Genomic DNA, 22,122 nt, shown 5'->3' with positions numbered 1-22,122 from the left:
TCCTTCATGTTCTTGTATCAGAGCTGAGCTAACCGCTGCCTCAGACACCGCGAGATACAACAACAGATCTTCCCCCTGTTCAGGTTTCGATAAGAGAGGCGGAGATCCAAGATAAGACTTTAATTGCTGGAACACTGCTTCGCACTCTTCTGTCCAATCCACCGTTTGCTGTTCCTTCAGTTGTTTAAAAAATGAGAGGCATTTATCGGTAGCTCGGGAGAGGAAGCGATTGATTGCGGCTACTCGTCCGGTCAACCTTTGTATGTCTTTGATCGTCTTCGGAGACTCCATGTCGAGCAATGCCTTGATCTTTTTCGAAATTGCCTCGATCTCTCGCTGACTAACTAGGAATCCGAGGAACTTTTCCGAGCTCACGCCGAAGGCACACTTACTTGGATTTAACTTCATTTGCAACTTGCGCAAGATCAGGAACATTTTTTCTAAGTTGGCTATATGATCGGCTACATATATACTCTTGACGAGCATGTCATCAATGTAAACTTCCATGGTTCGGCCGATTTGCCGAGCGAATATTTTGTTCACTAATCTTTAATAAATCGCTCCAGCGTTTTTCAAGTCAAACGACATCACTCGGTAACAATAAAGACCTTTGTCAATGACAAAGGTGGTCTTAGATTTATCAGATTGATGCATTACAATTTGATTATACCCTGAATAGGCATCCATAAAACTAAAAAGTTCGTGCCCCGCAGTGCTGTCAACCATCTGATCGATCCTCGGAAGAGGGAAGCTGTCCTTTGGGTAGACTTTGTTTAGGTCGGTATAGTCAATACAGACTCGCCACTTCCCATTGGCTTTCTTTACAAGCACGACATTAGCTATCCACTCTGGGTAGTATATCTCTTCTATGAATTTGGCCTTGAGGAGCTTGCTGACCTCTTCTTAATTTATAAAGTACCTTTCGGGGTTGAGCGGGTGTCACTTTTGTCGGATCGGCCGATAGGTCGGATCGATGTTGAGTCGGTGAGTTATTACCAAAGGATCGATCCCAGGCATGTCCTCATGACTCCATGCAAATACGTCAGCGTAGGGTCGGAGTAAAGCTATTAGATTGTCTTTCAGGGGTGACTGAAGAGACGAGCTAATTCGCACCATTTTGGATTCATCTGTCTCGACCAAAGGTATCAAGATAAGGTCTTCCACCGGTTGTCCTCGTTCGTGAGTTTCGACCAGAGGGTCTAGTGACTCGATCACTGATACCTCGGGTGGAACTTTTACGGTTGTCGCGTAACAGCGCTGTGTATCTTGCTGATCTCCTTTGACAACTCCCACTCCCGACTCAGTCAGAAATTTCATGGAGAGGTGGTATGTGGATACCACAGCTTGTAGGAGACTCAAGAGGGTTGGCTGAGTATAGCATTATACACGGATGACTGATCGACTATCAGAAAGTCGACCATCATTGTCGCCTGATGCGGAGGGTTTCCAGCAGTAAGTGGTAGTGAGATGATTCCTTTTGGGAGTATCTGTCCTCTTAAGAATCCGACTAATGGGGTACGAACCGGCCGCAATATCGATCATTCAGCACCTATTTTATTGAACGCCTGAGTGAACAACATGTCAGCGGACGATCCTATGTTGATGAGTATGCGGAACACCCTTCGGTTCGCGATGGTGAGAGTAATGATTAAAGCATCATCATGGGGATTGTGAATGCCTCGAGCGTCCTCATCGGTGAACGAGATACAATATTTTTCTCTCTTATTTTCTTTCGAAGGTTGGACTATGATCAGGATCTCGGACTCAGGTCGACTGATGCTTCTGGCGTGATTTTTTCGAGCATTGTTTGAGTCGTCTCCGCCTCGGGGACCACCAACAATAGTCCGGATTTCCTTCGTGGGTCGGTTGTCACCCGGGCGTTCTTCCGCTGTCCCGGTTCTTTCGACGTGTTCTCTGAGCCGACATTCTCGGATAAGCCTTTCGATCTCTTCCTTTAAGTGATAACAATCACTCGTATTGTGGCCATGATCGCGATGGTAATGACAATATTTATCTTTATTCCGTCGGTTCGGTTTACTCCTAAGCTTATTCAGCCAACTGACAAATCTTTCACTCTTGATTTCCATCAGCACCTGCTCTTGAGGTTTATTAAGCACGGTGTATGTACAAAACCTTCGGTCGGGTCGCTTGCCCGACTTGCATTCATCGCGTGTTCGGTCGTCCTTGCGTTTCTTACCTCCAGCCGAGTCAACTTCCTTTTTGGCTGAGATTTTTGTGTTCTGGGCGGCCTCACACAAATTTCGTGTTTCCTCGGCGTCTGTGTGTTTATCTGATCGAGTCATGAATTTAGCAAACGTCTCAGGCGGATTCTTGTCCACGGATGACAGAAACGGCTTATCCCTAATACCTTGCATGATGAAATTGAGTGCCGTCTCCTCTGAATGTTTCCGAACTTGAAGTGACCCAAAAATGAAACGTTTGATGTAATCTTTCAGTAACTCTCCCTCCTTCTGAACTATGTTGTTTAGATGCATAAGGGCCTTCAACTTCTTCTTCCCACCAATGAAGTTGATGAGGAAAGCATCACTGAGCTCCGCAAAAGAACTGATGGACTTTGGTTTCAACTGCTTAAACCAAAGTCTGGCTACATCGGTTAAGGTCAGTGAAAAAGCTCACCACATCACGTCATCCAATGCATCATGCAATTCCATGTACGTTCGAAAGCATTCAATGTGCTCAGTTAGGTCAGTTTTACTAGTGAAAGGTATAATCTATGGAAGATGAAACCGTTTCGGTAGCCGAGCCTACATTACTTTCTCCACAAATGGGGATGTCTTTGTTTCGAACCTAATTTGATGGGTATCCCGACTCTACTTCATATCCGTAATCTCTTCCCACACTTGTCTCCTGAAGTCGTGAAGGTCGGCTTTCCAAGGTTCGTCACTTTCTGCCATTCCCTCAACCGGAGGCCGACTGCGCCTCCGCTGATCGATCTCATGTCGAAGATCAGCGAGGGGCAGCACAGCAGTCTCGAAATGAGTGGGTGCTTGCTCGGACGGACTGTGGGGCTGACTTCGCTGAGAGATCACCGATTGCGGAGAAATAGGCTCAGGATCGGTGACTTGTTACGGGACGTTGGTCGTCTGGGCACCGGGCTGAACTTGTTGCCGATGTATCTGTTCCAATATTTGTTTCATGAAGTTTATGTCGGATCTGAGTTCCTGGACCTCTTTATCTAGTCGTTCATTCCCTCAGTTCCGCTGGGTGTTTCTTGTCGCAGCAGAAGCTGCTGGATGAGCAGCGGAATTTTGCTGGTTGTTGGGTTGATTCTGAGTTCCTCTGGTTGTTGGCTCGTTCAGCGACAGCGGCCTCATTTGGCTCTTCTTGGACCGTTCTTCTAGTTATCACCATTAAGGCACGTTTACAGCTTCTGGATAGAGCGTGGAAAACGACTTTTCGTACAGTTTCTCACAGACGACGCCAAGCTGTTGATGCAAAAAACTGGTGAACCTTCCTTCTGATCTACCGCCTGCATAAGGATAAGACAAAGGAGACCCTGGCTAGAGCCGGGGACCCTCCGATGCTAAAGTCAGTGACCGAACAGCGTAGGAAGGGTTTTAGAAGGGTTTTCTGCATACCTTTGATTTTGGAGACGTCTTTCTTTTATAGGAGTGAGTGGTCCTGTCGTGCGGGGATTCTCTCCCCAATCTTAGGAGATTCTCTCCCCAATCTTAGGAGATTTGATCTGATTGCAATCTATTTACGGATGCTTCCCGATCCTGAGATTACTGGGGTCGGAAATCCTTTCACAAAATTTTCATGACGGTATTTACACTTACACCGTCTCTTCCCCGCTCGGGTCGGCCTTGACCGACTCTAGCAATAGATGAGTCTCGGCTAGCAGCAAGGACATGACTTTTTATCTTCTATCGAATGAAACAGAGTCAGCTCGTAACCGATGCTCCTTCTTATTCCGATGACCGATACTACAACTAACTCAATATGAGTCGGTTTTATGATCGATCAGGCGATTTCTAACCTTGGGATCTCAGTTGGTCTAGTTGAGTCAACTTAATGCGTCTTATATATTTTGTCTATGGCTCTTGACTCTTTGAATTTCAGTCGGGATTCATTTCCCGCAATCCGAGCTAAGTCTCTCCTTTAGGCTTTACTGTCTTGCCTCGGTCAAACCCGTTACCTCGGGTCTTCCGGCTGTGTCAGTAGAGTTGATTCATTCCATAACTGAGTCTCCGAACTTGTCATATTTTTTTCCCAACAATTATTATTATTATTTTTTACAAGCACACACACTCACGCTGGTGGAATTTCACCACCTATGGTACCCAAACCCTTGACCGGGAGTTGAAACTCCTGAGAGTCTACCACCCGAGCAATAGGATGGACCCACCCCCCTAAGAATTTTTCAATGGTAAATGTTCAATTCACATTGTTTCAAGTGGTGTGGTCCATTTGAGGTTTGGCCATACTCTATTTTTGTGTTAAAGCCCTAAAATTATGTGATAAAAGAGACCGACAAAGTGGATACAATGCATGAATGACAGTGGGGCCCACAGAGTTTACTCAGTATGCAATCGGCTTCCCCAAAGGAGATGCTAGGTGGGGCCCACCGTGATGTTTGTTAGAAATCCACACCATCCATCCATTTTGTAATTAGGACATTCGACCAAAAATAAACTGGATCCAAAACTCAAGTGGGCTACATGAGAGGAAACAGTGGGTATTCAATGTCCATCGTCCATGATTTTTTTTAATTTATTTATTATCAGGCTAAGTTTTTGTTTGTTTTTTGTTTTTGTTTTTCACTTCATCCAGTGAGAATGTCATCGTAAACGGTTTAGATGGCATATAAACATTATAAAACGGATGGATGGAGTGGATTTCTCGTAAACATCGTGATTGCCCCACCTAGCATCCCAGCACAGTAACTGAGTAAACCTTTGGGGTCCACTGTAACTTTTATATTTTATCCACTCCGTCCATCCATTTTACCAGATAAATTTATGGCTTGATACAAAAAACGAAGCATATCCAAAGCTCAAGTGGACCACACTACAAGAAATAATGTTAATTGAACATCTACCATTGAAAAATTCCAAGGGGCCAAAGAAGTTTTTTTATCAAGATGATATTTTTTTTAGCCTTCATCCATGTATGTGTGATCTTATGAACAGCTTGGATGATAAATAAACATCAGTGTGGGCCCTAGCAAGGTTTCAACGGTAGAAATCATTATTCCAACATTTTCCAGTAGTATTGTACACTTGAGCTTTGGATATGCTTAAATTTTGGGTTAAGCCCTAAAATGATATGGAAAAACGGATGGACGGTGTGGATGAACTAAATACATTTATGGTGGGCCCAACAAAGTTTACTCAATACGATAAAAGCGTACTGAGTAAGTACGCAATCCGAAGCATTGAATTGCACCAAAATGACCAAAACACCCCTGCCATATCACAAAAGGGCAGGAGCCATCAGGCCCTCTTTGGGAAACTTTCAGGATGTTGACACTGCACGGTGTCACACTCCCGTCGAAATGAAAAAGGACGGAAATGGCTCTGTTGTATGTGATCTGTCAATGGATTCTCTGCCGCAGCCGTCTCAATCTGAAGACATGTGAACATATGAATCAGATCTAAACCGTCCATTTCAGTGGATGACCCATGGTCCAAAAATCAGTTTAAGAAGTTGGTTAAATCTCAATCAACGGCTGAGATCATAAGATGTCTGATTCAGATCATTATAAAATGATATGCCACCAGATGCTGGCAATCCGTTCCATCGATGGTCTCGGTTTTTCCATTCCTTTAAATGACCAAAATACCCTTGTGAAAGTGCCCGTTGAATTTTTTGAGTTAGGTCAAAGAGCGTATGGAACTGTATACGAGAGTTAGCTCGGTTAGTTCACTCGACTCAACTGGAAAGGCTCAATTCGTCTCAACTCAAGATTGGATTCGGACGAGGTGGTTTTTGGAACTTGGAAAAAATTTCTAGTTGAGAAAAGATACAGGCCTTAGAGTGAAGGCTGAAAAATTAAATGCCCGCAAACAAAAAACTTTATATTATAAAACTATCATTGTATCTTAATTTCATACCGCTCTCGAGTGTTTAATGAAATGCCTGTAAAGTGTTGTTACAGTTTTGGATTCAAAGCAACTCCTCCTGAGAGCGAACTTGGCTCGAGCTGGCAACTGCTGACCCAACTAAGCTGAGCTGGCTAGTCAAGCTCAAGGGCCAAACCGAGCTAAGTTCGAGCTGGGGTTGACTGCTATATGAGCCGAGCTAAGCCCGACTCGGTTCAACTCATATACAGCTAAAGAGCACGCATCCTAAGCTTAGGTCCCTTGATTTGTACAAATGGCTCAATCTGGTGCTCCAGACTGTTCATCTGATAGACTTTACAATTGATGTACGAGATCTTTCGATATGTGAAATTTTTTGTAGTATGGGCGACCCAAAGTGCAGCTCATTGGATCAACGGTTGAGATCACTTAAACCACGTGCCCCTCTCGTCCAGACTGAAAACAAAAGGGTACTATGCTCACTCCAGGCCTAACAGATCAATGGATCCCATAGTCCACTTGACACGAGCACTTGAAGCTGGATGGCAGCAGTTGTGCTCATTGGCACTACTGGCATGGTATATTTGAAGCGATTGAAGATGAACCATGGCATACATGTGACATTGGCATTGGTGGAGTGCTCACATGTGGGGCCTAAGAGAAGAAGAGTGGCAGTACTTGTGGCACATTAGCACACCTGGGAGGCAAGAGTAGATGTATAGTGTCACATGTGACACATTAACACATGTGGGATGCTTTACTGATGGGGGGACAATAGAAGATGGATGGTAATACATGTGGCATGTTCGTACATGCAATATATTGGCACATGTGTCATAGTGGCACGTGGGTGGCATAACTAAAAAATAGATAATGACTCATTTGACACATTAGCACATGTGGCACTTGTGAAGCAACTGTAGATGGATGGTTGCACATTTGATCTTAACCCTTGAACAACTCATTTTCCTTGTAAAAAAATGCATTTTATGAGTGGAGGCATGATAATGAAGATGGAAGGTGAAAACAATGGAAATTGAGTTTCACATGGAACAATGCTCAGTCCTTCATTGTTTTAAAACCCAAACAAGCCCTAAAATGGATGGATGATATGGATAAACATGGTGGGGCCCACAGGGCACTGAACAATAGTGACCCGTTAGTGGCGTGGTCAATATACAATCCATGTCCGCGTGGACAATGAAGGTGGGCCCCACATCATTGATGGTTCACATCAAAAGTCAGCCCCTAATGATGAACAGGCCACATTCAAAGCAGGCTGCACATGATGGATGACGCACTTCAAAGGTGGGCCCTATGATAGGTGATCCATATTATAAGTGGGCTCCACATGGTGTAGTGGACATTGAAGGTTGACCCCACATGATGAACAGTAACATCAATGGTGGGCCTCATCATGCCCGCATGATGGACGATCCACATCGAAGGCTGGCTCATAATAATGAATGGTCTATATCCAAGGGAGGCCTGCAGGATGGACAACCCACTTCAAATTTGGGCCCCACATGATGAACAATCAACATTAAAGGTGGGCACCACATGTTGAATAATCCACATCTAATATTAGACATGATGGATGGCCCTCATCCAAGGTGGGCCCCACATGATGTACAGCATGGTCCACATTAAAGATAGGGCCAAGGTGGGTTCAACATAACGAATGGTCTATATTAAAGTTTGGCCCCACATGATGAACAGTGGATATTAAAGGTAGACCCCCCACAAATAAGCATAACTTGGGAGAAATTATTTTTTTTTTTTAAAGGGTGAAGAGGAGAGATTAATGGACGACATTTAAAATTTACTTAATTACTTTTGTGAGCTTAAAAACCAAACTTACTTCTATGATTTTATAATAAGTATGCTGTTTTCCTAACATACAAATCTAATAAACAAGTAGACACCAAGATAAACTACCTAAGGCGTAAGTAGCTTAAGCAAAATGACATCTAATAAATAAGTAAACACCAACATAAACAACTCAAGCCAAAGTAGCTTGAGCTACGATCCGATCCAAGGGGCCCTGTGTCCGTTTGGGTAATGGGGTCCCATTAAATCGAAATTAAGTTAAAATCCTAATTTTTGCAAACCCGTCCTCTCCACCAAGGATTCGCCAAAGTGGTGCTTTACTACGCATAAATGCAATTGGAGTTTTATTATTATTATTATTATTATTATATATATAACTTAAAAACTTCCTTACTGTGTGCGTGTATACGATTAGAAGCACAACTTTAGTGCGGGCAGTATTTTAAATGTCGACATTATCGGCCGATACATCCCACGATATGTCTTGTATGCCACCAATACAATACGAAACACACAAGTAGTGCGATATATCCCCCATATTCGATCTGGTGAACATTCTCGAATTTCCATCCTTTTATTTTTTGAAAATCATATTAAATTAGTGTCAAATTGTTACAAATTCAGATTGAGAGCTTCGACTTTGAGATTCAGAGGAAATGAGCCACCTTGCAGAAAATTGGAAAAAAAAAAAAAAACAAAACAAAACAAATTTCCCAATTTCATGCAAATCGTTTAGAATCTATCTAACATCAAATCAAACACATGTAACTTAATATAGTGATTCTTCTTTTGCTTTTGAATGTATTCCTATTGTTTCCACACGTCTTCTTACACTTATAAATTATATGAATAGACATTGAATATACTTGCAACCATTCAGTTGGACAACACTTAGATTAGGACCCCATACAAAGAAAACCTAGAAAACCTATTATGTGTACTTGTTTTTTGTAATGTTTTTATTTATAAGTGTGTATTGATGTCTTTTTTAACAATCAACAAAGTTTCATTGAAAAATTCAACTAATTTCCCCATGTTTCCAACAACAACAATACATTACACAATACAACCGATATATCCCATGCGATAACCGATACGTATCCATATCCCGCGAATGCGATACGTAACGTGATACCGATATTTCGAACACTAAGTGCGGGCGAAGAATGCGAAGAATCTTACATAAGAGGACATCCTCTCATGCGGCCAGTCAAAATCAGGATTCCCTACCCAAACAGATCCTGAAATATAAAAACAGTGGTTTTACTTGGTTAGCCCACTTCCGTTGTAGTAGCCTGACGAGCAGGAAAGAGTTTCAAATGGGAATGGGTTTGGCCTGGCTACCTATTGAGCTAATAGGTTGGACACGTGTTCTGATAACAGGCTAGGGGCCCACTTTATAGTGGACCTGGATCTTCCACACATAAGAGCCACATTGCCACGTGCAACAGGACTTGTTATAAATAAATAAATTGAGAGAGAGAGAGAGAGAGGAAAAGAAAGTGCACTTCAGGGTCCAAAAAAGTCATTACAAGGAATACAAGGAAAAGAAAGTGCACTCCAGGGTCCAAAAAAGTCATTACAAGGAATACAACTAAAGAAATATCCTCAACAGCTTTCTACCATAAAATCCCCATCTACCCCCACTTAATCAATCAACTCTCTTTCAAAATTCATGAGAGGCTCCTGCCACAAAGGAGCAGGCGAATAGTTCTCTGCACAAAATCAATACCTGCGGAATCCTCAATCGAGCATCCGGCCTGATGGGCACTCGAAAGCAAGGTGTCCACGACCACCACAGTTGCTGCAGATGACGATGCCCACACAGTCGCGGCTAATGTGACCAGGCTGATTGCATATGCGGCAAACAATGTCACGGAATGGCCCACCTGTGATCTCAGATGCAAGGCTAGACTTGGGACACTGGCGTGCTACATGGCCCGATACATTGCAGATGTTGCAGACAGGTTCATTCGGGCAGTCACGGGCAAGGTGACCAGTCTGGCGGCAGTTGTTGCATGCCTTCTGATTGGTGCAATCAGCAGCAATGTGGCCCTGCTTGTAGCAGTTGTTGCAGAGCCTGGTGTCAAAAGCGGGTAAGACAGATGAAGAGCATTCACGAGCAAGGTGGCCCCTTTTCCCGCATGTGTGGCAGATGGGATCATTGTTGCACTGGCCAGCAACATGGCCCGGCTCTTTGCAGTTCCAGCACGCAGTCTCTGAGGTGCACTCAGCTGCAATATGCCTACAATAAAGAGCCAATCAACCTCGACGGATGAGAGATGTGCATAAGACATTAGACAATGAAAACAGCTACTAAATCGCACCATCAATGTGCTGAGCTAGATCTTTCTTTTTCATTTGAATGGTAATCAGACGTAGTTATGCTACAGGAAACAGATTTTGCAATTGGAGTCGACCATAAATGGGTTTAACCATGGCCCAATAACACAAGATTCTTCAGTATACACTGCCTAGTTTCGCTTCTAGTCAGAATCAGGAATGCCAATCACAAACACACATGCAGGGATCAGTACATCTTGGATGTGTGGGTTCCTGTGCTGGTTCAAACCATAGTTCTAAAACTCACCCACTAGACTTGAAACTAGGACTGGTCAACTTGACTATGAGTGATTTCAAGCTGAGTTATTGGGAAACTCGGAACTGGAACTGACTCAACATCAACTCGGGAAGAACCAATTACTCAGTTGATTCGATTTGACTCGACTCTAAACCAGGTCACGTTGTGAAGTTGTTTTTATTTATTTATTTATTTGAAGGTGTGGACAAGCTTCTTTAGTCTGTTTAATGTGCCGTGGATGATGCTAGGATCAATTGGTGACTTCCTCCTGAAATGGAATGGTGTCGGACTTGGGAGAGATAAGTAAGCTGGAGATTGGCTTTGATGGCAGGCCTTTGAGTTCTTTGGGAGGAAAGAACTATTAGATGATTTTGGAAAATAAGCAATTAGGTGGGGAAGGTTTTTCAACAAGGCTAATCTTTTTGTAATGGAATGGGCCTTTTGTATAAAGGCAATGGAGTATTTGTAATTTTTCTTTTCTTAGGTTGTAAATTTTTGTGCCATCTTGGCGCTTCTTTTAATAAAATATCATTACCTTTCAAAAATAAAAACTGATATAGATGGGAGACGCAAGATTCAAACCCCAGACGTCTGACGACAAAGTGATGCTTCTTTAACCAACACACCAACTAGTGAGTTGTTACTTTGAAATCTTCTTTTTATTATTTACATCAACATACCTATTTGAAATATTTGTTATCATCCTTAATATTTGTAATTTTTCATAATTAAATATCATGTCAAGCATTCTGATCAACCTGACCCAGCCGAAGATGGAGTCAACTTGGCTTTTCAGGCTTTTGAACTATGGTTCAGACCAATCAGAGGAACACATGGGTAGTTTTGCCCAACACATGCACGTACCATTTAGTAAATTACACCAAATGTAGGTGGCTCATACCAAATATTGGAGGGTAAAAAATGTAGAAGGATCCCCGTCATTTTCTTAACAAATGAGTTTAGTGGAAGAAGGGAACGCGTGATAATTCTTTTTTTTATTAATATAAAAAAACGAAAATTTTGGTCATATAGAGGTTGCTTGGATTATCATTTCAAAAAAAGGCATCTGATAGACTTATTATTAGCGCTGTCAATATGTCGGGTTTGGGTTTGGGTCAGGTCTTCTAGGACCCGGGTTCAAGTCTTGCTGGGTCTGTGGGACCCTTTCGCGTACAGGTCCCCTTCTTGAATACCCAGACCCAGATCCGATCAGGTTCGGTATCCGTTGGGCCTTCAGATCTAGGTTTCTAGTTGGTTTGTGTCTAATAACAGCATTTACGTGGTCAGCCCCACTTGATGGATGGCTCTAGATCACACAAGCATGTGCCACTTTGACACATGAATGGTGTGCAAATGGGCTCCCTACATGCCTATATCTTGGGAAACCTAATTTCATTGATAAGATAAAACAATATATATATTTAATATACATAATATCACATCAAAAACAACCTGGACCCAACTTGGCCCGATTTTGAACGGGTCCTAGTTGACAGACCTGACCCGAACCTGACTGGACCCTAATTTATCCAGATCTGGAAAGTTGAAATCCAAACCCGACCCTATTACTTAACAGGTCTATTTTTTGGGACCTTGACCCATTAAAATCAGGTCGGGGTACTAGGTCCAGGTATCAACTGATAGGCCTACTTATTATGGAAACATGAAGAGAATTTTGGTTTAGAAATATTAGAGTGATAAAATCTTTAGTTTACATTACCCATTTAAAATTGTATATCGACCAATGTGTATGCATATATATGCACACACATATCATGAATCCGAATATTATGACGTTCCAAATTCATGCTAGGGTGATCCCTGTAAGCGACATGGTGCATTGGAACTCGAGTGCAGTGAGAAATGGGTAAGGATTGGCCACGTCATCCCTCGGAAGTGATGCGCCACAACAAAAGCTGATTGATTTAAGTACTAGGAAAGGGTTAATGCGCAATTCTGGATGTGCGGGTAAAGAAGCTAGTCCATGAGAATAAGATTTGTCTTGTCAAATGGAATAAGAACATTGATCGGTAAGGTAAGAGCATGGAGTTAGTAGATGTATGAAGGAGAGTTAACTAGATTGTGTTCAAGAGACCAAGTGAAAAGGGACCAAAACTAGAGAAATTGATAGATATGAACTTTAATAAATAAGAAATGACAACAATAGAAATGGGATTCGGATAGCGGTAGATAGATTTAAAGGATAAAGTTGTAAATGTTAAGAAAGTAATAGGGGTTTCATCAATAAATCTTAAATTAGGAGAGGAAATAATCAATGTCATTAGTGCATATGCATCACAGGTGGGGTTATTACGATAGAATCAAGAGACTATTCTAAGATAATATTGACGGACTAAATCCAAACAAAGCAAATGTCAAGTAGGAAAAGAATGTAGGGGATATGGTTTTGAGAGAAGAAACGAGATAGGGATGTTATCCTTGGTCTCGCTATGGCATATGATATAAGCTATAGCACACACATACTTTAAAATGAGACAATCATCTAGTAACTTTCAAAAGTGGCTCATAACAAGCATCATCTTCCGTTAAAAAATGAAGATCTCTCTCTCTCTCTCTCACACACATATTTATCCTCTTTTCAATTTATTCTTACATTTTCTTTTGCAATTGGAATGATTGACAACTTTCGGAGCACATGGATGTGGAAATTGATCATCTATTGACTGATATGCGTTGAATGTCGGTATAAATTTTAGACTAAGTATTTGATTGGTTTCATTTATTTAAATTTTTTTTAATAACATTTCAAATGGCAGGCTGTATTGATTGATGGAAAGTATTTAGTGAATGCAGTTTGAGTGGTTTCTGAATGTTGAAATGCATGGATGTTGGTGTTTGATTATTTTGTGTGAATGGGACTTAGAACGGATATAACCCTTGCCTCTGAATAAATTGTACAATCGACTGTTTAAAGTACACTCAGTGTATGAGTCATGAACCGTAACTCAAGTCTGAGGGTGCACACTCTGTATCCAAATTGCAGGGCGTGACAGAGAAGTCATGCTCACCTGGGCACCTTCTTAGGTGAGCACACCATGTGCACCTTTGCACATGTGTCATGGGCCCAAAATCCAAACAGTCCACGTGATGCGGCACCCCACGAAATCCCCAGGGCCCAACTTTCAGCCTAATCCAAAACTCTGGTGGACCATAGCAAAGAGAGGCAAATCAAGGGTGGTAAACGTTTCCCTTTGCGATGGCCCACCAGAATTTGGATCAGGCTGAAAGTTTGGCCTTGGGGGTTTCATGGGGTGCCACATCACGTGGACCGTTCAAATTATGGGCTCACATCACGTATCAAAAAGTGCTCACGAATTCTCGTGAGAACCGGTTCCAAGTGACCATTTCACTATATATATAGTTTGGTTTCATGCAAGGGAAGTCTACGGTCTACCACTGAAGCCAAAGTATTTCAATAATGGCAACAAGCACCGTTGTTACCATTATGATACGGGCTATAGGATCATTATGGACAAATTAAAAAATAAAATAAAATCTAATGGTCCGGTAATGACTGTTACAGGCCATAACGTAACAATTATTGGATACCTAGTTTGAAGCTATTTCCTACTCGGACAATTGATGGAGAAATATATGTGGAGGAAGGATCTCCACATGGTCTATATTGACTTAAGAGGGTCTTTAGAGAGTTAATCTAGTGGGTGTTGGGAAAGAGAGGAGTTTTACAAGGATATATTGACATGATTAAGGATATTTATGAGAGAGAGGTAACAACTGTAAGGACCACTACTGGAGAGGCAAGTGTGATCCCAATTGTTGTAGGCATGCACCACGGGTCAGCATTTAGCCTTTACCTAGTTGCATTGGTTATAGACGAGTTAACAAGGCATTTGCAAGAAGAAATCCCATTGTGTATGTTGTTTGCAAATGACATGGTCTTTATTAGAGTTGTACATGAGCCAAGCTAGCTTGAGAAGCTCGTTCGGCTTGGCTCGATCTAACTCGATTTGACTCGGCTTGAACGACGACTTAAGGCGAGAAAAGCTTCATATGACCTAACTCGTTTGAAAACGAGTCAAGGTCGAGCAAAATGGAGCTTGAGTCGGCTTGGCTCGAATTTATATATACATATATATATATAGCCGAATGCTCAGATGTGCGCGAAACTCATCATACGTGATGTGACTCCAAAATTTAAACGGTTCACGTGAAGCAGCACCTCATGAACCCCCCCGACCCAATTTTTACTTTGATCCAAAACTTTGGTGGGCCATGAAAAATGAAAACAGTTTCCTCCCTTGATTTGCATTTCTCTTTGCTATGGCCGACCAGAATTCTCTCTCTCTCTCTACACACAGACACACACACACCCACACACACCCACACCCACCCACCTTAAAGGCCCTACCTACCCGTCCATTTCTTTACCCTTCCCTTTACAAACCCAACCCATCGCACCCGCCCAAGCTCCTCTCTCTCTCTCTCTCTCTCTCTCTCTCTCTCTCTCTACAGCAAGGTACCTCTAAATCTAATCTTTGATTTTTTATATAATTGTTTGAAAATAGAAAAAATTCAAATACCAAAATTGAGATTTCGGGTTTCGAATCTATGATTTGTAAATTAAAAGGTTTGGAGGTCGAATTGGGTCTGGAGCTTAAATGTTAAGCTCAAGGGCGTGGGCAAGCTTGAGCTCTCAAGGGAAGTGCAGATGAGTCAAGCCAAGCTCCAATGGTAAGCTTGAGGGCGAGCTCGAGCTCGAGGAGAGCACTAACGAGTCAAGCCAAGCTTGGCTCAATGTACATCCCTAGTTTTCATTGACAATGCAGAAAAGGGCATAAAAAACACAGCTAGATTTACGAAGGGGTGCTTCAGAATTTAAAACTAGACGAACTAAAGTGGAGTATCTGGAGTGCAATTTATTAACGATAGGCACGGAAACAAGGAATTAGTTAAGATGGTTGACCAAGAAGTTTCCCAAAATGACCACTTTTGATATCTTGGGTCAATAATTCATGAGTGGAGAGACTAAGAAGGATGTTGCCCATAGAATTCAAGCCTGGTGGAAGAAATGGAGACGTGCCTCTGGAGTTTTATGCGATCGTCATATACCACTCAAAGTGAAATGGAAATTTTATACGAAAGCTATAAGATCAGCCGTGTTTTATGAGACAGAATATCAAGCAATTAAAAAACATGTCATAGGATGAGGATGTTAAGATGGATGAGTGGCAAAACAAGGAAGGATAGAATTAGAAATGAATCCATTCAAGGGACTTATGAGCCTGTAGCACTAGTAAGATGAGGTAAGGCAGACTTGGATCGTTCACATGCAACGGAGACCAAGAACTGCACTGGTTAGAGGTGAGTTGGTACAAATTTTGAGGTATTCAACTGAATGGCTCCACTTCTACAAAACATGGATAGGCGGCTGTACATCCACTGCTCGACATTTTCTGGGGTAAATCCAAACAACCCCTGAGGAAATTCAGCAAAATATAAGATAAGGAAATTTACAGCAAATTGAATTTTAGGTACCACGGCAGGTAATATGATCATGGCAATGTTTTTGAGTCACATTACCTGGTGACGTGAATTGGTGACCTTAACTGTAGCTTGCTCATTAAAAAGATCATCACTATCTAAGCCTCATCCCAATTAATTGGCGTCGGCTTGCTCATTAAAAGATGGCAAAACAAAATGAAGAGCAATCTTTGGAAAAACAAAATGAAGAGCAATCTTACCCAGGGAGGGCGCAGTTGTTACAGACGAGGACATTTGGACAGTCTCTTGCAAAATGCCCCGGTCGTTTACAGTTGTTGCAAAGATAATCTTGCCTGGTAAAAAAAAATATAGCACTGAGTTATATAATTATGCCATACAAATAAAAAATGGAACTGTTAAAATTTAAATATTTGCTCAAAAGATAATGCTTCCAAATTTTTGGTTTTAGGACGGACTGACAGAGTACTCATAAAGGTAGTCCTTAATTTAATCAGAGACTCATAGACAGTTTTAACCCATAAGCAAGGTATCCCATAATGGTTACGTAACATCAACGGTGGTGCCTGTAGGTGCCTGTTACACAATATGTTGTAAAAGGCACCCCAAGAAATTCCTGCCTTAACCGACCTTACGAGGCCGTAACGGTCAGATTTCCTTGTATCAGTCCAAAAATGGCTTCTTTTTTCTTTTTTAATGAAAGGGGGTCTTTTGGGTTTCAAAGCCACATTTCTTGATTGTTTGAGTTATCCTAGAGTGTTGGTAAGACAATTTTTAGCATTGTGCATTCCTTGGTCACTAAATCTTTAAATTGAAGCAGTTCGGACAAATCAAAGCCCGAGTGAGCGATGATGGAAAAATTTGAAAAACAAAAGAGAGGTAAATGTCCATTTTTTGTGATTTGTTGTTGGAAACAATGAAATTAGAAATGACCACCAAATCAACCATATCTTGCTACATTTATGGTCGATTTGGTTTTTTAGTTTTTTTTTTTTTTTCCGTAAATATGCTGTGTTTTTTACAACAACAAAAAAGAGTAATTTTTTATTTTGATTATTTATTGTTCAAATACACGGTAGAATGTTTACGTATACAATCACATGCATTAGATCAGTTGTTTGAATGCCTTTTCATATTTTTAATTGATTTTTTTTAATATCAGTTGAATATTGGAATGAATAGTGACAGTTTTAAAAAAGAATTATAAAAGATGGGTTTTTTCGAGTTCGATGGTATATATATATATATATATATATATATATATATATATATATATATATATATATATATATATCGGTTGAATATTGGAATGAATAGTGATGGTTCTAAAAAAAATTAGGAAAAAAATACTTATTTTCAAATTTGATGGTTTATGGTTGGAATAACGTACAATGATTGCATATACAATCATATGCATTAAATCAGTTGTTTGAATGCCTTTTTATACTTTTAATGGAATTTTTAAATTTTGATTGAATACTTGCCAACATGGGCAGTCTCATGACTGTAACAGATCTTGATTTTTACGACTTTGATGGTTTATGGTTAGAATACATGTTCAATGATTGCATACTCAATCACATGCATTACATCAGTTGTTTGAATGCTTCTGTATATTTTTAATCGAATTTTTGAATTTCGGTTGAATAATGGAATGAATGGTGGCAGTTAAAAAAAAAGAAGGGAAAAATGGATAATTTTTTCCCGAAATGAATGGTTTATGGTTGGAATACATGTATAATGATTCATATACAATCACATGCATTAGATCAGTTGTTTGAATGCCTTTCTATATTTTTAATGGATTTTTTTTTATTTCGGTTGAATAATGGAATGAATGGTTGGTGACAAATTTATTTTTTTTTAAAAAGGAAAACTGAATTTATTTTTTTTCCGAAATGGATGGTTTATGGTTGGAATACGTGTATAATGATTCATATACAATCACATGTATTAGATCAGTTGTTTGAACACGTACCAATATTTTTAACTGATTTTTTTAGTTGAATATTGGAATGAATAGTAACAGTTCTAAAAAATTAGAAAAAATGGGTTTCTTTTCCTAAATCGATGATTTATGGTTTGAATGCATGTATAATGATTGAATATACAATCACATGTATTAGAACAGTTGTTTGAATGCCTTTTAATAATTTATTTGAATTTTTTAAATTTCAGTTGAATATTGGACAGTTAATAGAAATTAGTAATTGATTTGATTTGTTTATGTGTATAATTTCGCAAAGTAGGAAAGCTTGAATTATTTAAATTTTAGACTTTACAGTAGTGAGTTGGAGATGATGGCGGTCCAATGGGAAAGTGATATTGGATAGCAACATTGTGAGAGAGCTGCTGGGGCTAGGCATGCGATAAAATGCATCTACTATGGCCAAGTAATAATTGAAGGAATCATGTAAGTAAAGTAACATTTGGCATACGGAACACCAAAAGGTCATGGGGTGCAACAGCGTGCCTAGAGAGTGAATGATTATGATACACCAGAGTTTGCAAGAGTCGAAGTAGAAAAAGCTACAGTACAAAATGAAAAACAATTTGCTACTCATGCAGCCCAACAAGAGGGTTTGGTCCTGACTATATGGGCAGTGGTGATGACGATAATGTTGAGTCCGGTGAGGATTCAGATCGGGAGGTCATGTTGGCGATGAAAGAAAGCAAGCGCACCACTCACGAAGATGAAGAGTGCCTAAGCATTTTTTAGGGGGAGGGGGTCCGTACGTTACGTAGAGTTGGGAAGGAGGGCCAAAAGTGGTACTAGTGGGAGTGGGAGCATGTTTAGTGGTTTGTGATGTGCCTTTAGCCGAAAAAAGACTTTGTGCTTCGTTGTGGATGAAGTGGTAGAGCCCGAGCGACCCTCATGTGATCCAATTCTATTTAGGAAGGAGACAACAAAACAGAAAAATATTAAATAGATGTAGACGAACTGCAATTAAGAAGCTTGGTGAGGCGACAACCAAGCTATTCATACATGGCAACATAGCTCCAAATGTTGCCAACTCCCCTTATTGGCAAGTGGTGATCAATGCAATAGCCTAGGCAAGCGAAGGAGTGACACTAGAGGGAAGTGGACAAATATAGATGTGAAGACGTACGTAGCTACTTTTAGACTGATATGGCAAACCAGAGGATGCACTAACATTTGCGAAGGTTAGACTGGCCTGACCAGATGTAGCATGATCAATTTCATGTTTACTACCACTTGGGAACAGTATTCCATAAATCGATTGATGCATCAAAGGCAATTAAAAATGCATATTACATCTTCAGCCTCATAGATAAGATGGTGGATGATATCTGAGTAGGAAACCCTTTGTTATTATGCACTTCTTGTCTTTGATTGTTACTAAGTTCATTATTGTAATGTAGGACACTAATTAAATCTAAAAAAACAGATATTCTCCATCATATGTCAAGGATGATGAGGTTCGTGTGCAGCTGAAGAATGTGATTAAAATATTAGAGCCTAACTTGGCTAAAACATACAAGGGCGTCGAACAAAATAAGTACAATGTACAAGTATTTACTTATTAGTCTCTAATTTTCTTATTTTCGTACTTCAAATAATATAAATGTTTTGCGATTTTTGTTGTATCATCCTCAGTTGGAAATGTACCCATTTCGCCATGGCACCTTCTCTGATGCACTTGTGCAAAGAGCGGTCAATCAGACAACTACGAGTAATAAACCGATGTTGTATTACTATTATTGTACAAATTATATTATTAGTTATATAGATTGGATTTGACAAGTTTACCAGCTTTTATTTTTATTTATTTATTTATTTATTAAATACAGCCAACTGGAGGATGAATTTTGGAGTGAGTGCAAGACTCTGAAGACAATTAATTGCTATCAAAGTTTTGAGCTAGACAAATTCTTCCTCTAGTTACTAGAGAAACTGGAGTTGTTTTGCACTCATCCATTTGAAAAATAATTCTTCCTCTAGCCTGGAACTGGAGTTGTTTTGCACTCATCCATTTGAAGAATAAAAATAGATAGCAGGCCAAGACGTTAGATCAGTTTGTCCACATGAATTACAACATGAGGCTGTGAATGAGAAATGCAAAGCGTGTACTAAATTTAGTTAATGAAGGCGGACCATATTTACGATGAGGAGGATCCACTTCTACCTTGGTTGGAACAAAGGGAGAAACGGGTAGAAGAGGACAATGAAGAAGTCGAGGTTAACAACCGATAATTACACAGGGGGCTACAAGAGAGTCGTGCAATTGTCTTGGATCCAAAGAGGGCTCCGACTACTAAAGATTTGAACCAGGAGGAGTACTAACACCAAGGCAATTGAGAAGGATGGACTACGGCAATAATAATGTTGTTGCTTACCAGACAAGGATATAACCATCTATAGATCACGAGGCCGATGAGCATCGTTGGGGTAAAGGCCAAACCTATGATGGTATTGAGCTATGATACGACCAAACTAGGAATGAGGGGGGCATTATGGGGAGGCTGGCACTAGTGGCATTGTAGGAGATGGAGCACCGAGACATTAGATTGATCATGGATATGTACACAAGTCATATGACCATGGACAATATATGGAACATGTTGAGGCACTTTCATGTTGGACAAGTCATGTTCGATGCGATCTATACAATCAATATGGGGAATACAGACATATAGAACCAAATCCAAGCTCCTCATTCACTCCCAATGTCAGTTCAACTAGTACCATGGGCATGGATACAGGTATGGCTATGGTAGTGGCTACGGTTCGTCATTTGACACTTATTCTTACCCGGGTTACACGCAGCAAATGCCTAGTGGCAATGAGGATACTGGTCAGTCATCTTCGGGATTCATTGATATGGCCTCCGCCTTCCCCTCCGGATCTGACTATTATGGATGTGCGGTGCCTGTTCCGCAGTCGCAATCGAATGACGTAACCTAAAGAGCAATCAACCACAGGCAAGAATATTTTTATTTTTCTGGTGGTGACTCGAGTATTAAACTAGTGGTGTGTAACACAAATGGTGTAATTGTAAATTTGTAATACTTTTGTATTTATAACGCACTGTCCATCGTTATATAAATATAAATAGTTAATTATCACGTTATTACATCCATCATTTTTTTTGAAAGGTAACACTACTAAGTATTGAACCCTAGATCACTCACACACACTACACTGTTGTTACATCCATTAATGTTCATATATCTTATTTATATTGAATCTCTACACTGTTGTTACATCCACTAATGCTCATATATCTTTTTTTTTTTTTTTTTTAAGATATTTAGGAAATGAAATATAGGACTTAGGTGGTGAAATCTTAACAGGGGTGTCTAGTCAAGTCACTTCAAATCTTCAATGAAATGCCCCACACATGTGCCTATGCATGTGTTAGGTTAGGAGTGGGGCACCTTGGATGCACCAATTAGTTGTCATGGAAAAGAGGACATAGCTTACATGGTGTTATTGCACCGACATCAATAATGAGTTAGCATGCACCACACTTCCAATGTTAAAAATGTTCTAAAACCTCAACCATCAAAGGGGAAGCCAAAAAAACCAGAAAACCCGGCGGGCCGCCCAAAAAAAAAAAAAGCGAAGCAAACAAGTAGTGCTAGAAAACAAACAAACTAGCAGAAGCAACTCATCCAATAAACCCTAAGAGTGATTGCAAGACTAGATCTCAAATTTCCCACAAATACAGGAGCTTGTCAAAGCCTCAATGTTTCCCCCAAGCGCAGGATCAGCAACACTCATACGCACCCCTTCATGAACAAGTCAGCCAACAACTCGTGTAACCTATCTACTTAGGAGATGAGAGATCATGAGAGAATAAAAGTGGAGAAGGCTTCTATAACTCAAGAGCTCTAAAGTTTACAACTTCCCAAATGAGAAGCCCCCCTCCTTACAACTTCCCAAAGAGCTCTAAAGTTTACAACTTCCCAAATGAGAAGCCCCCCTCCTTATATGGGCATAGTAACCTTTTAGATATTTTATATGATTGGCGAGGAAGAGGTAAACATCCGACGGCCATGACTACTCAAGAAACGTTTTAAATAATTCTAAATACTCTCCATAAGATCCCACTAGAAACTTTAGAAACTTGTAGAGATCTCTACACTACATACTTCTAGCCATCTCTAAATTTATCTACAACTCACACAACACATGTAGCCTTTAGGGTACATGAAGAGTCC

The 22,122-nt window shown here is 40.5% G+C and overlaps 2 protein-coding genes and 1 long non-coding RNA gene across 4 annotated transcripts in view; 1 reads left to right on the top strand and 2 right to left on the bottom strand.

Moving 5' to 3' along the window:
• Positions 1-1,538: 1,538 nt before the first annotated feature.
• Positions 1,539-2,375, bottom strand: LOC131254142 (uncharacterized). The gene has a single exon (XM_058255146.1). The coding sequence runs from the start codon at positions 2,373-2,375 to the stop codon at positions 1,539-1,541; it is 837 nt and encodes a 278-aa protein (XP_058111129.1).
• A 6,919-nt stretch (positions 2,376-9,294) lies between these two features.
• On the top strand, positions 9,295-9,708 carry LOC131252964 (uncharacterized). Its single transcript, XR_009174780.1, has 2 exons — positions 9,295-9,388; positions 9,439-9,708. It is a non-coding gene; the product is annotated as an uncharacterized LOC131252964 (long non-coding RNA).
• The window catches only part of LOC131252962 (zinc finger protein GIS2-like), a 33,485-nt gene continuing 20,779 nt past the window's right edge, over positions 9,417-22,122 (bottom strand). Inside the window, exons 2-3 of one of the 2 annotated variants that reach the window (XM_058253761.1) lie at positions 16,179-16,271; positions 9,417-10,119 (exon numbers count right to left, since the gene is read on the bottom strand). In XM_058253761.1, the coding sequence (XP_058109744.1) occupies positions 9,618-10,119; positions 16,179-16,271 (595 nt within the window). In that variant the 3' untranslated portion in view covers positions 9,417-9,617. The remainder of the gene's footprint in view (positions 10,120-16,178; positions 16,272-22,122) is intronic. The other variant, XM_058253762.1, reaches the window with a different exon arrangement.

This window comes from Magnolia sinica, chromosome 8, assembly GCF_029962835.1.
Source record: "Magnolia sinica isolate HGM2019 chromosome 8, MsV1, whole genome shotgun sequence".
Classification (NCBI taxonomy): Eukaryota; Viridiplantae; Streptophyta; class Magnoliopsida; order Magnoliales; family Magnoliaceae; genus Magnolia; species Magnolia sinica.
The sequence above is the reverse complement of the archived record's forward strand: the minus strand, read 5'-3'. Positions and strand labels throughout refer to the sequence as shown.

Coding starts and splice junctions, on each gene's coding strand:
- LOC131254142 (XM_058255146.1), bottom strand. CDS start 2,375: ATGCAAGGTATTAGGGATAAGCCGTTTCTGTCATCCGTGGACAAGAAT.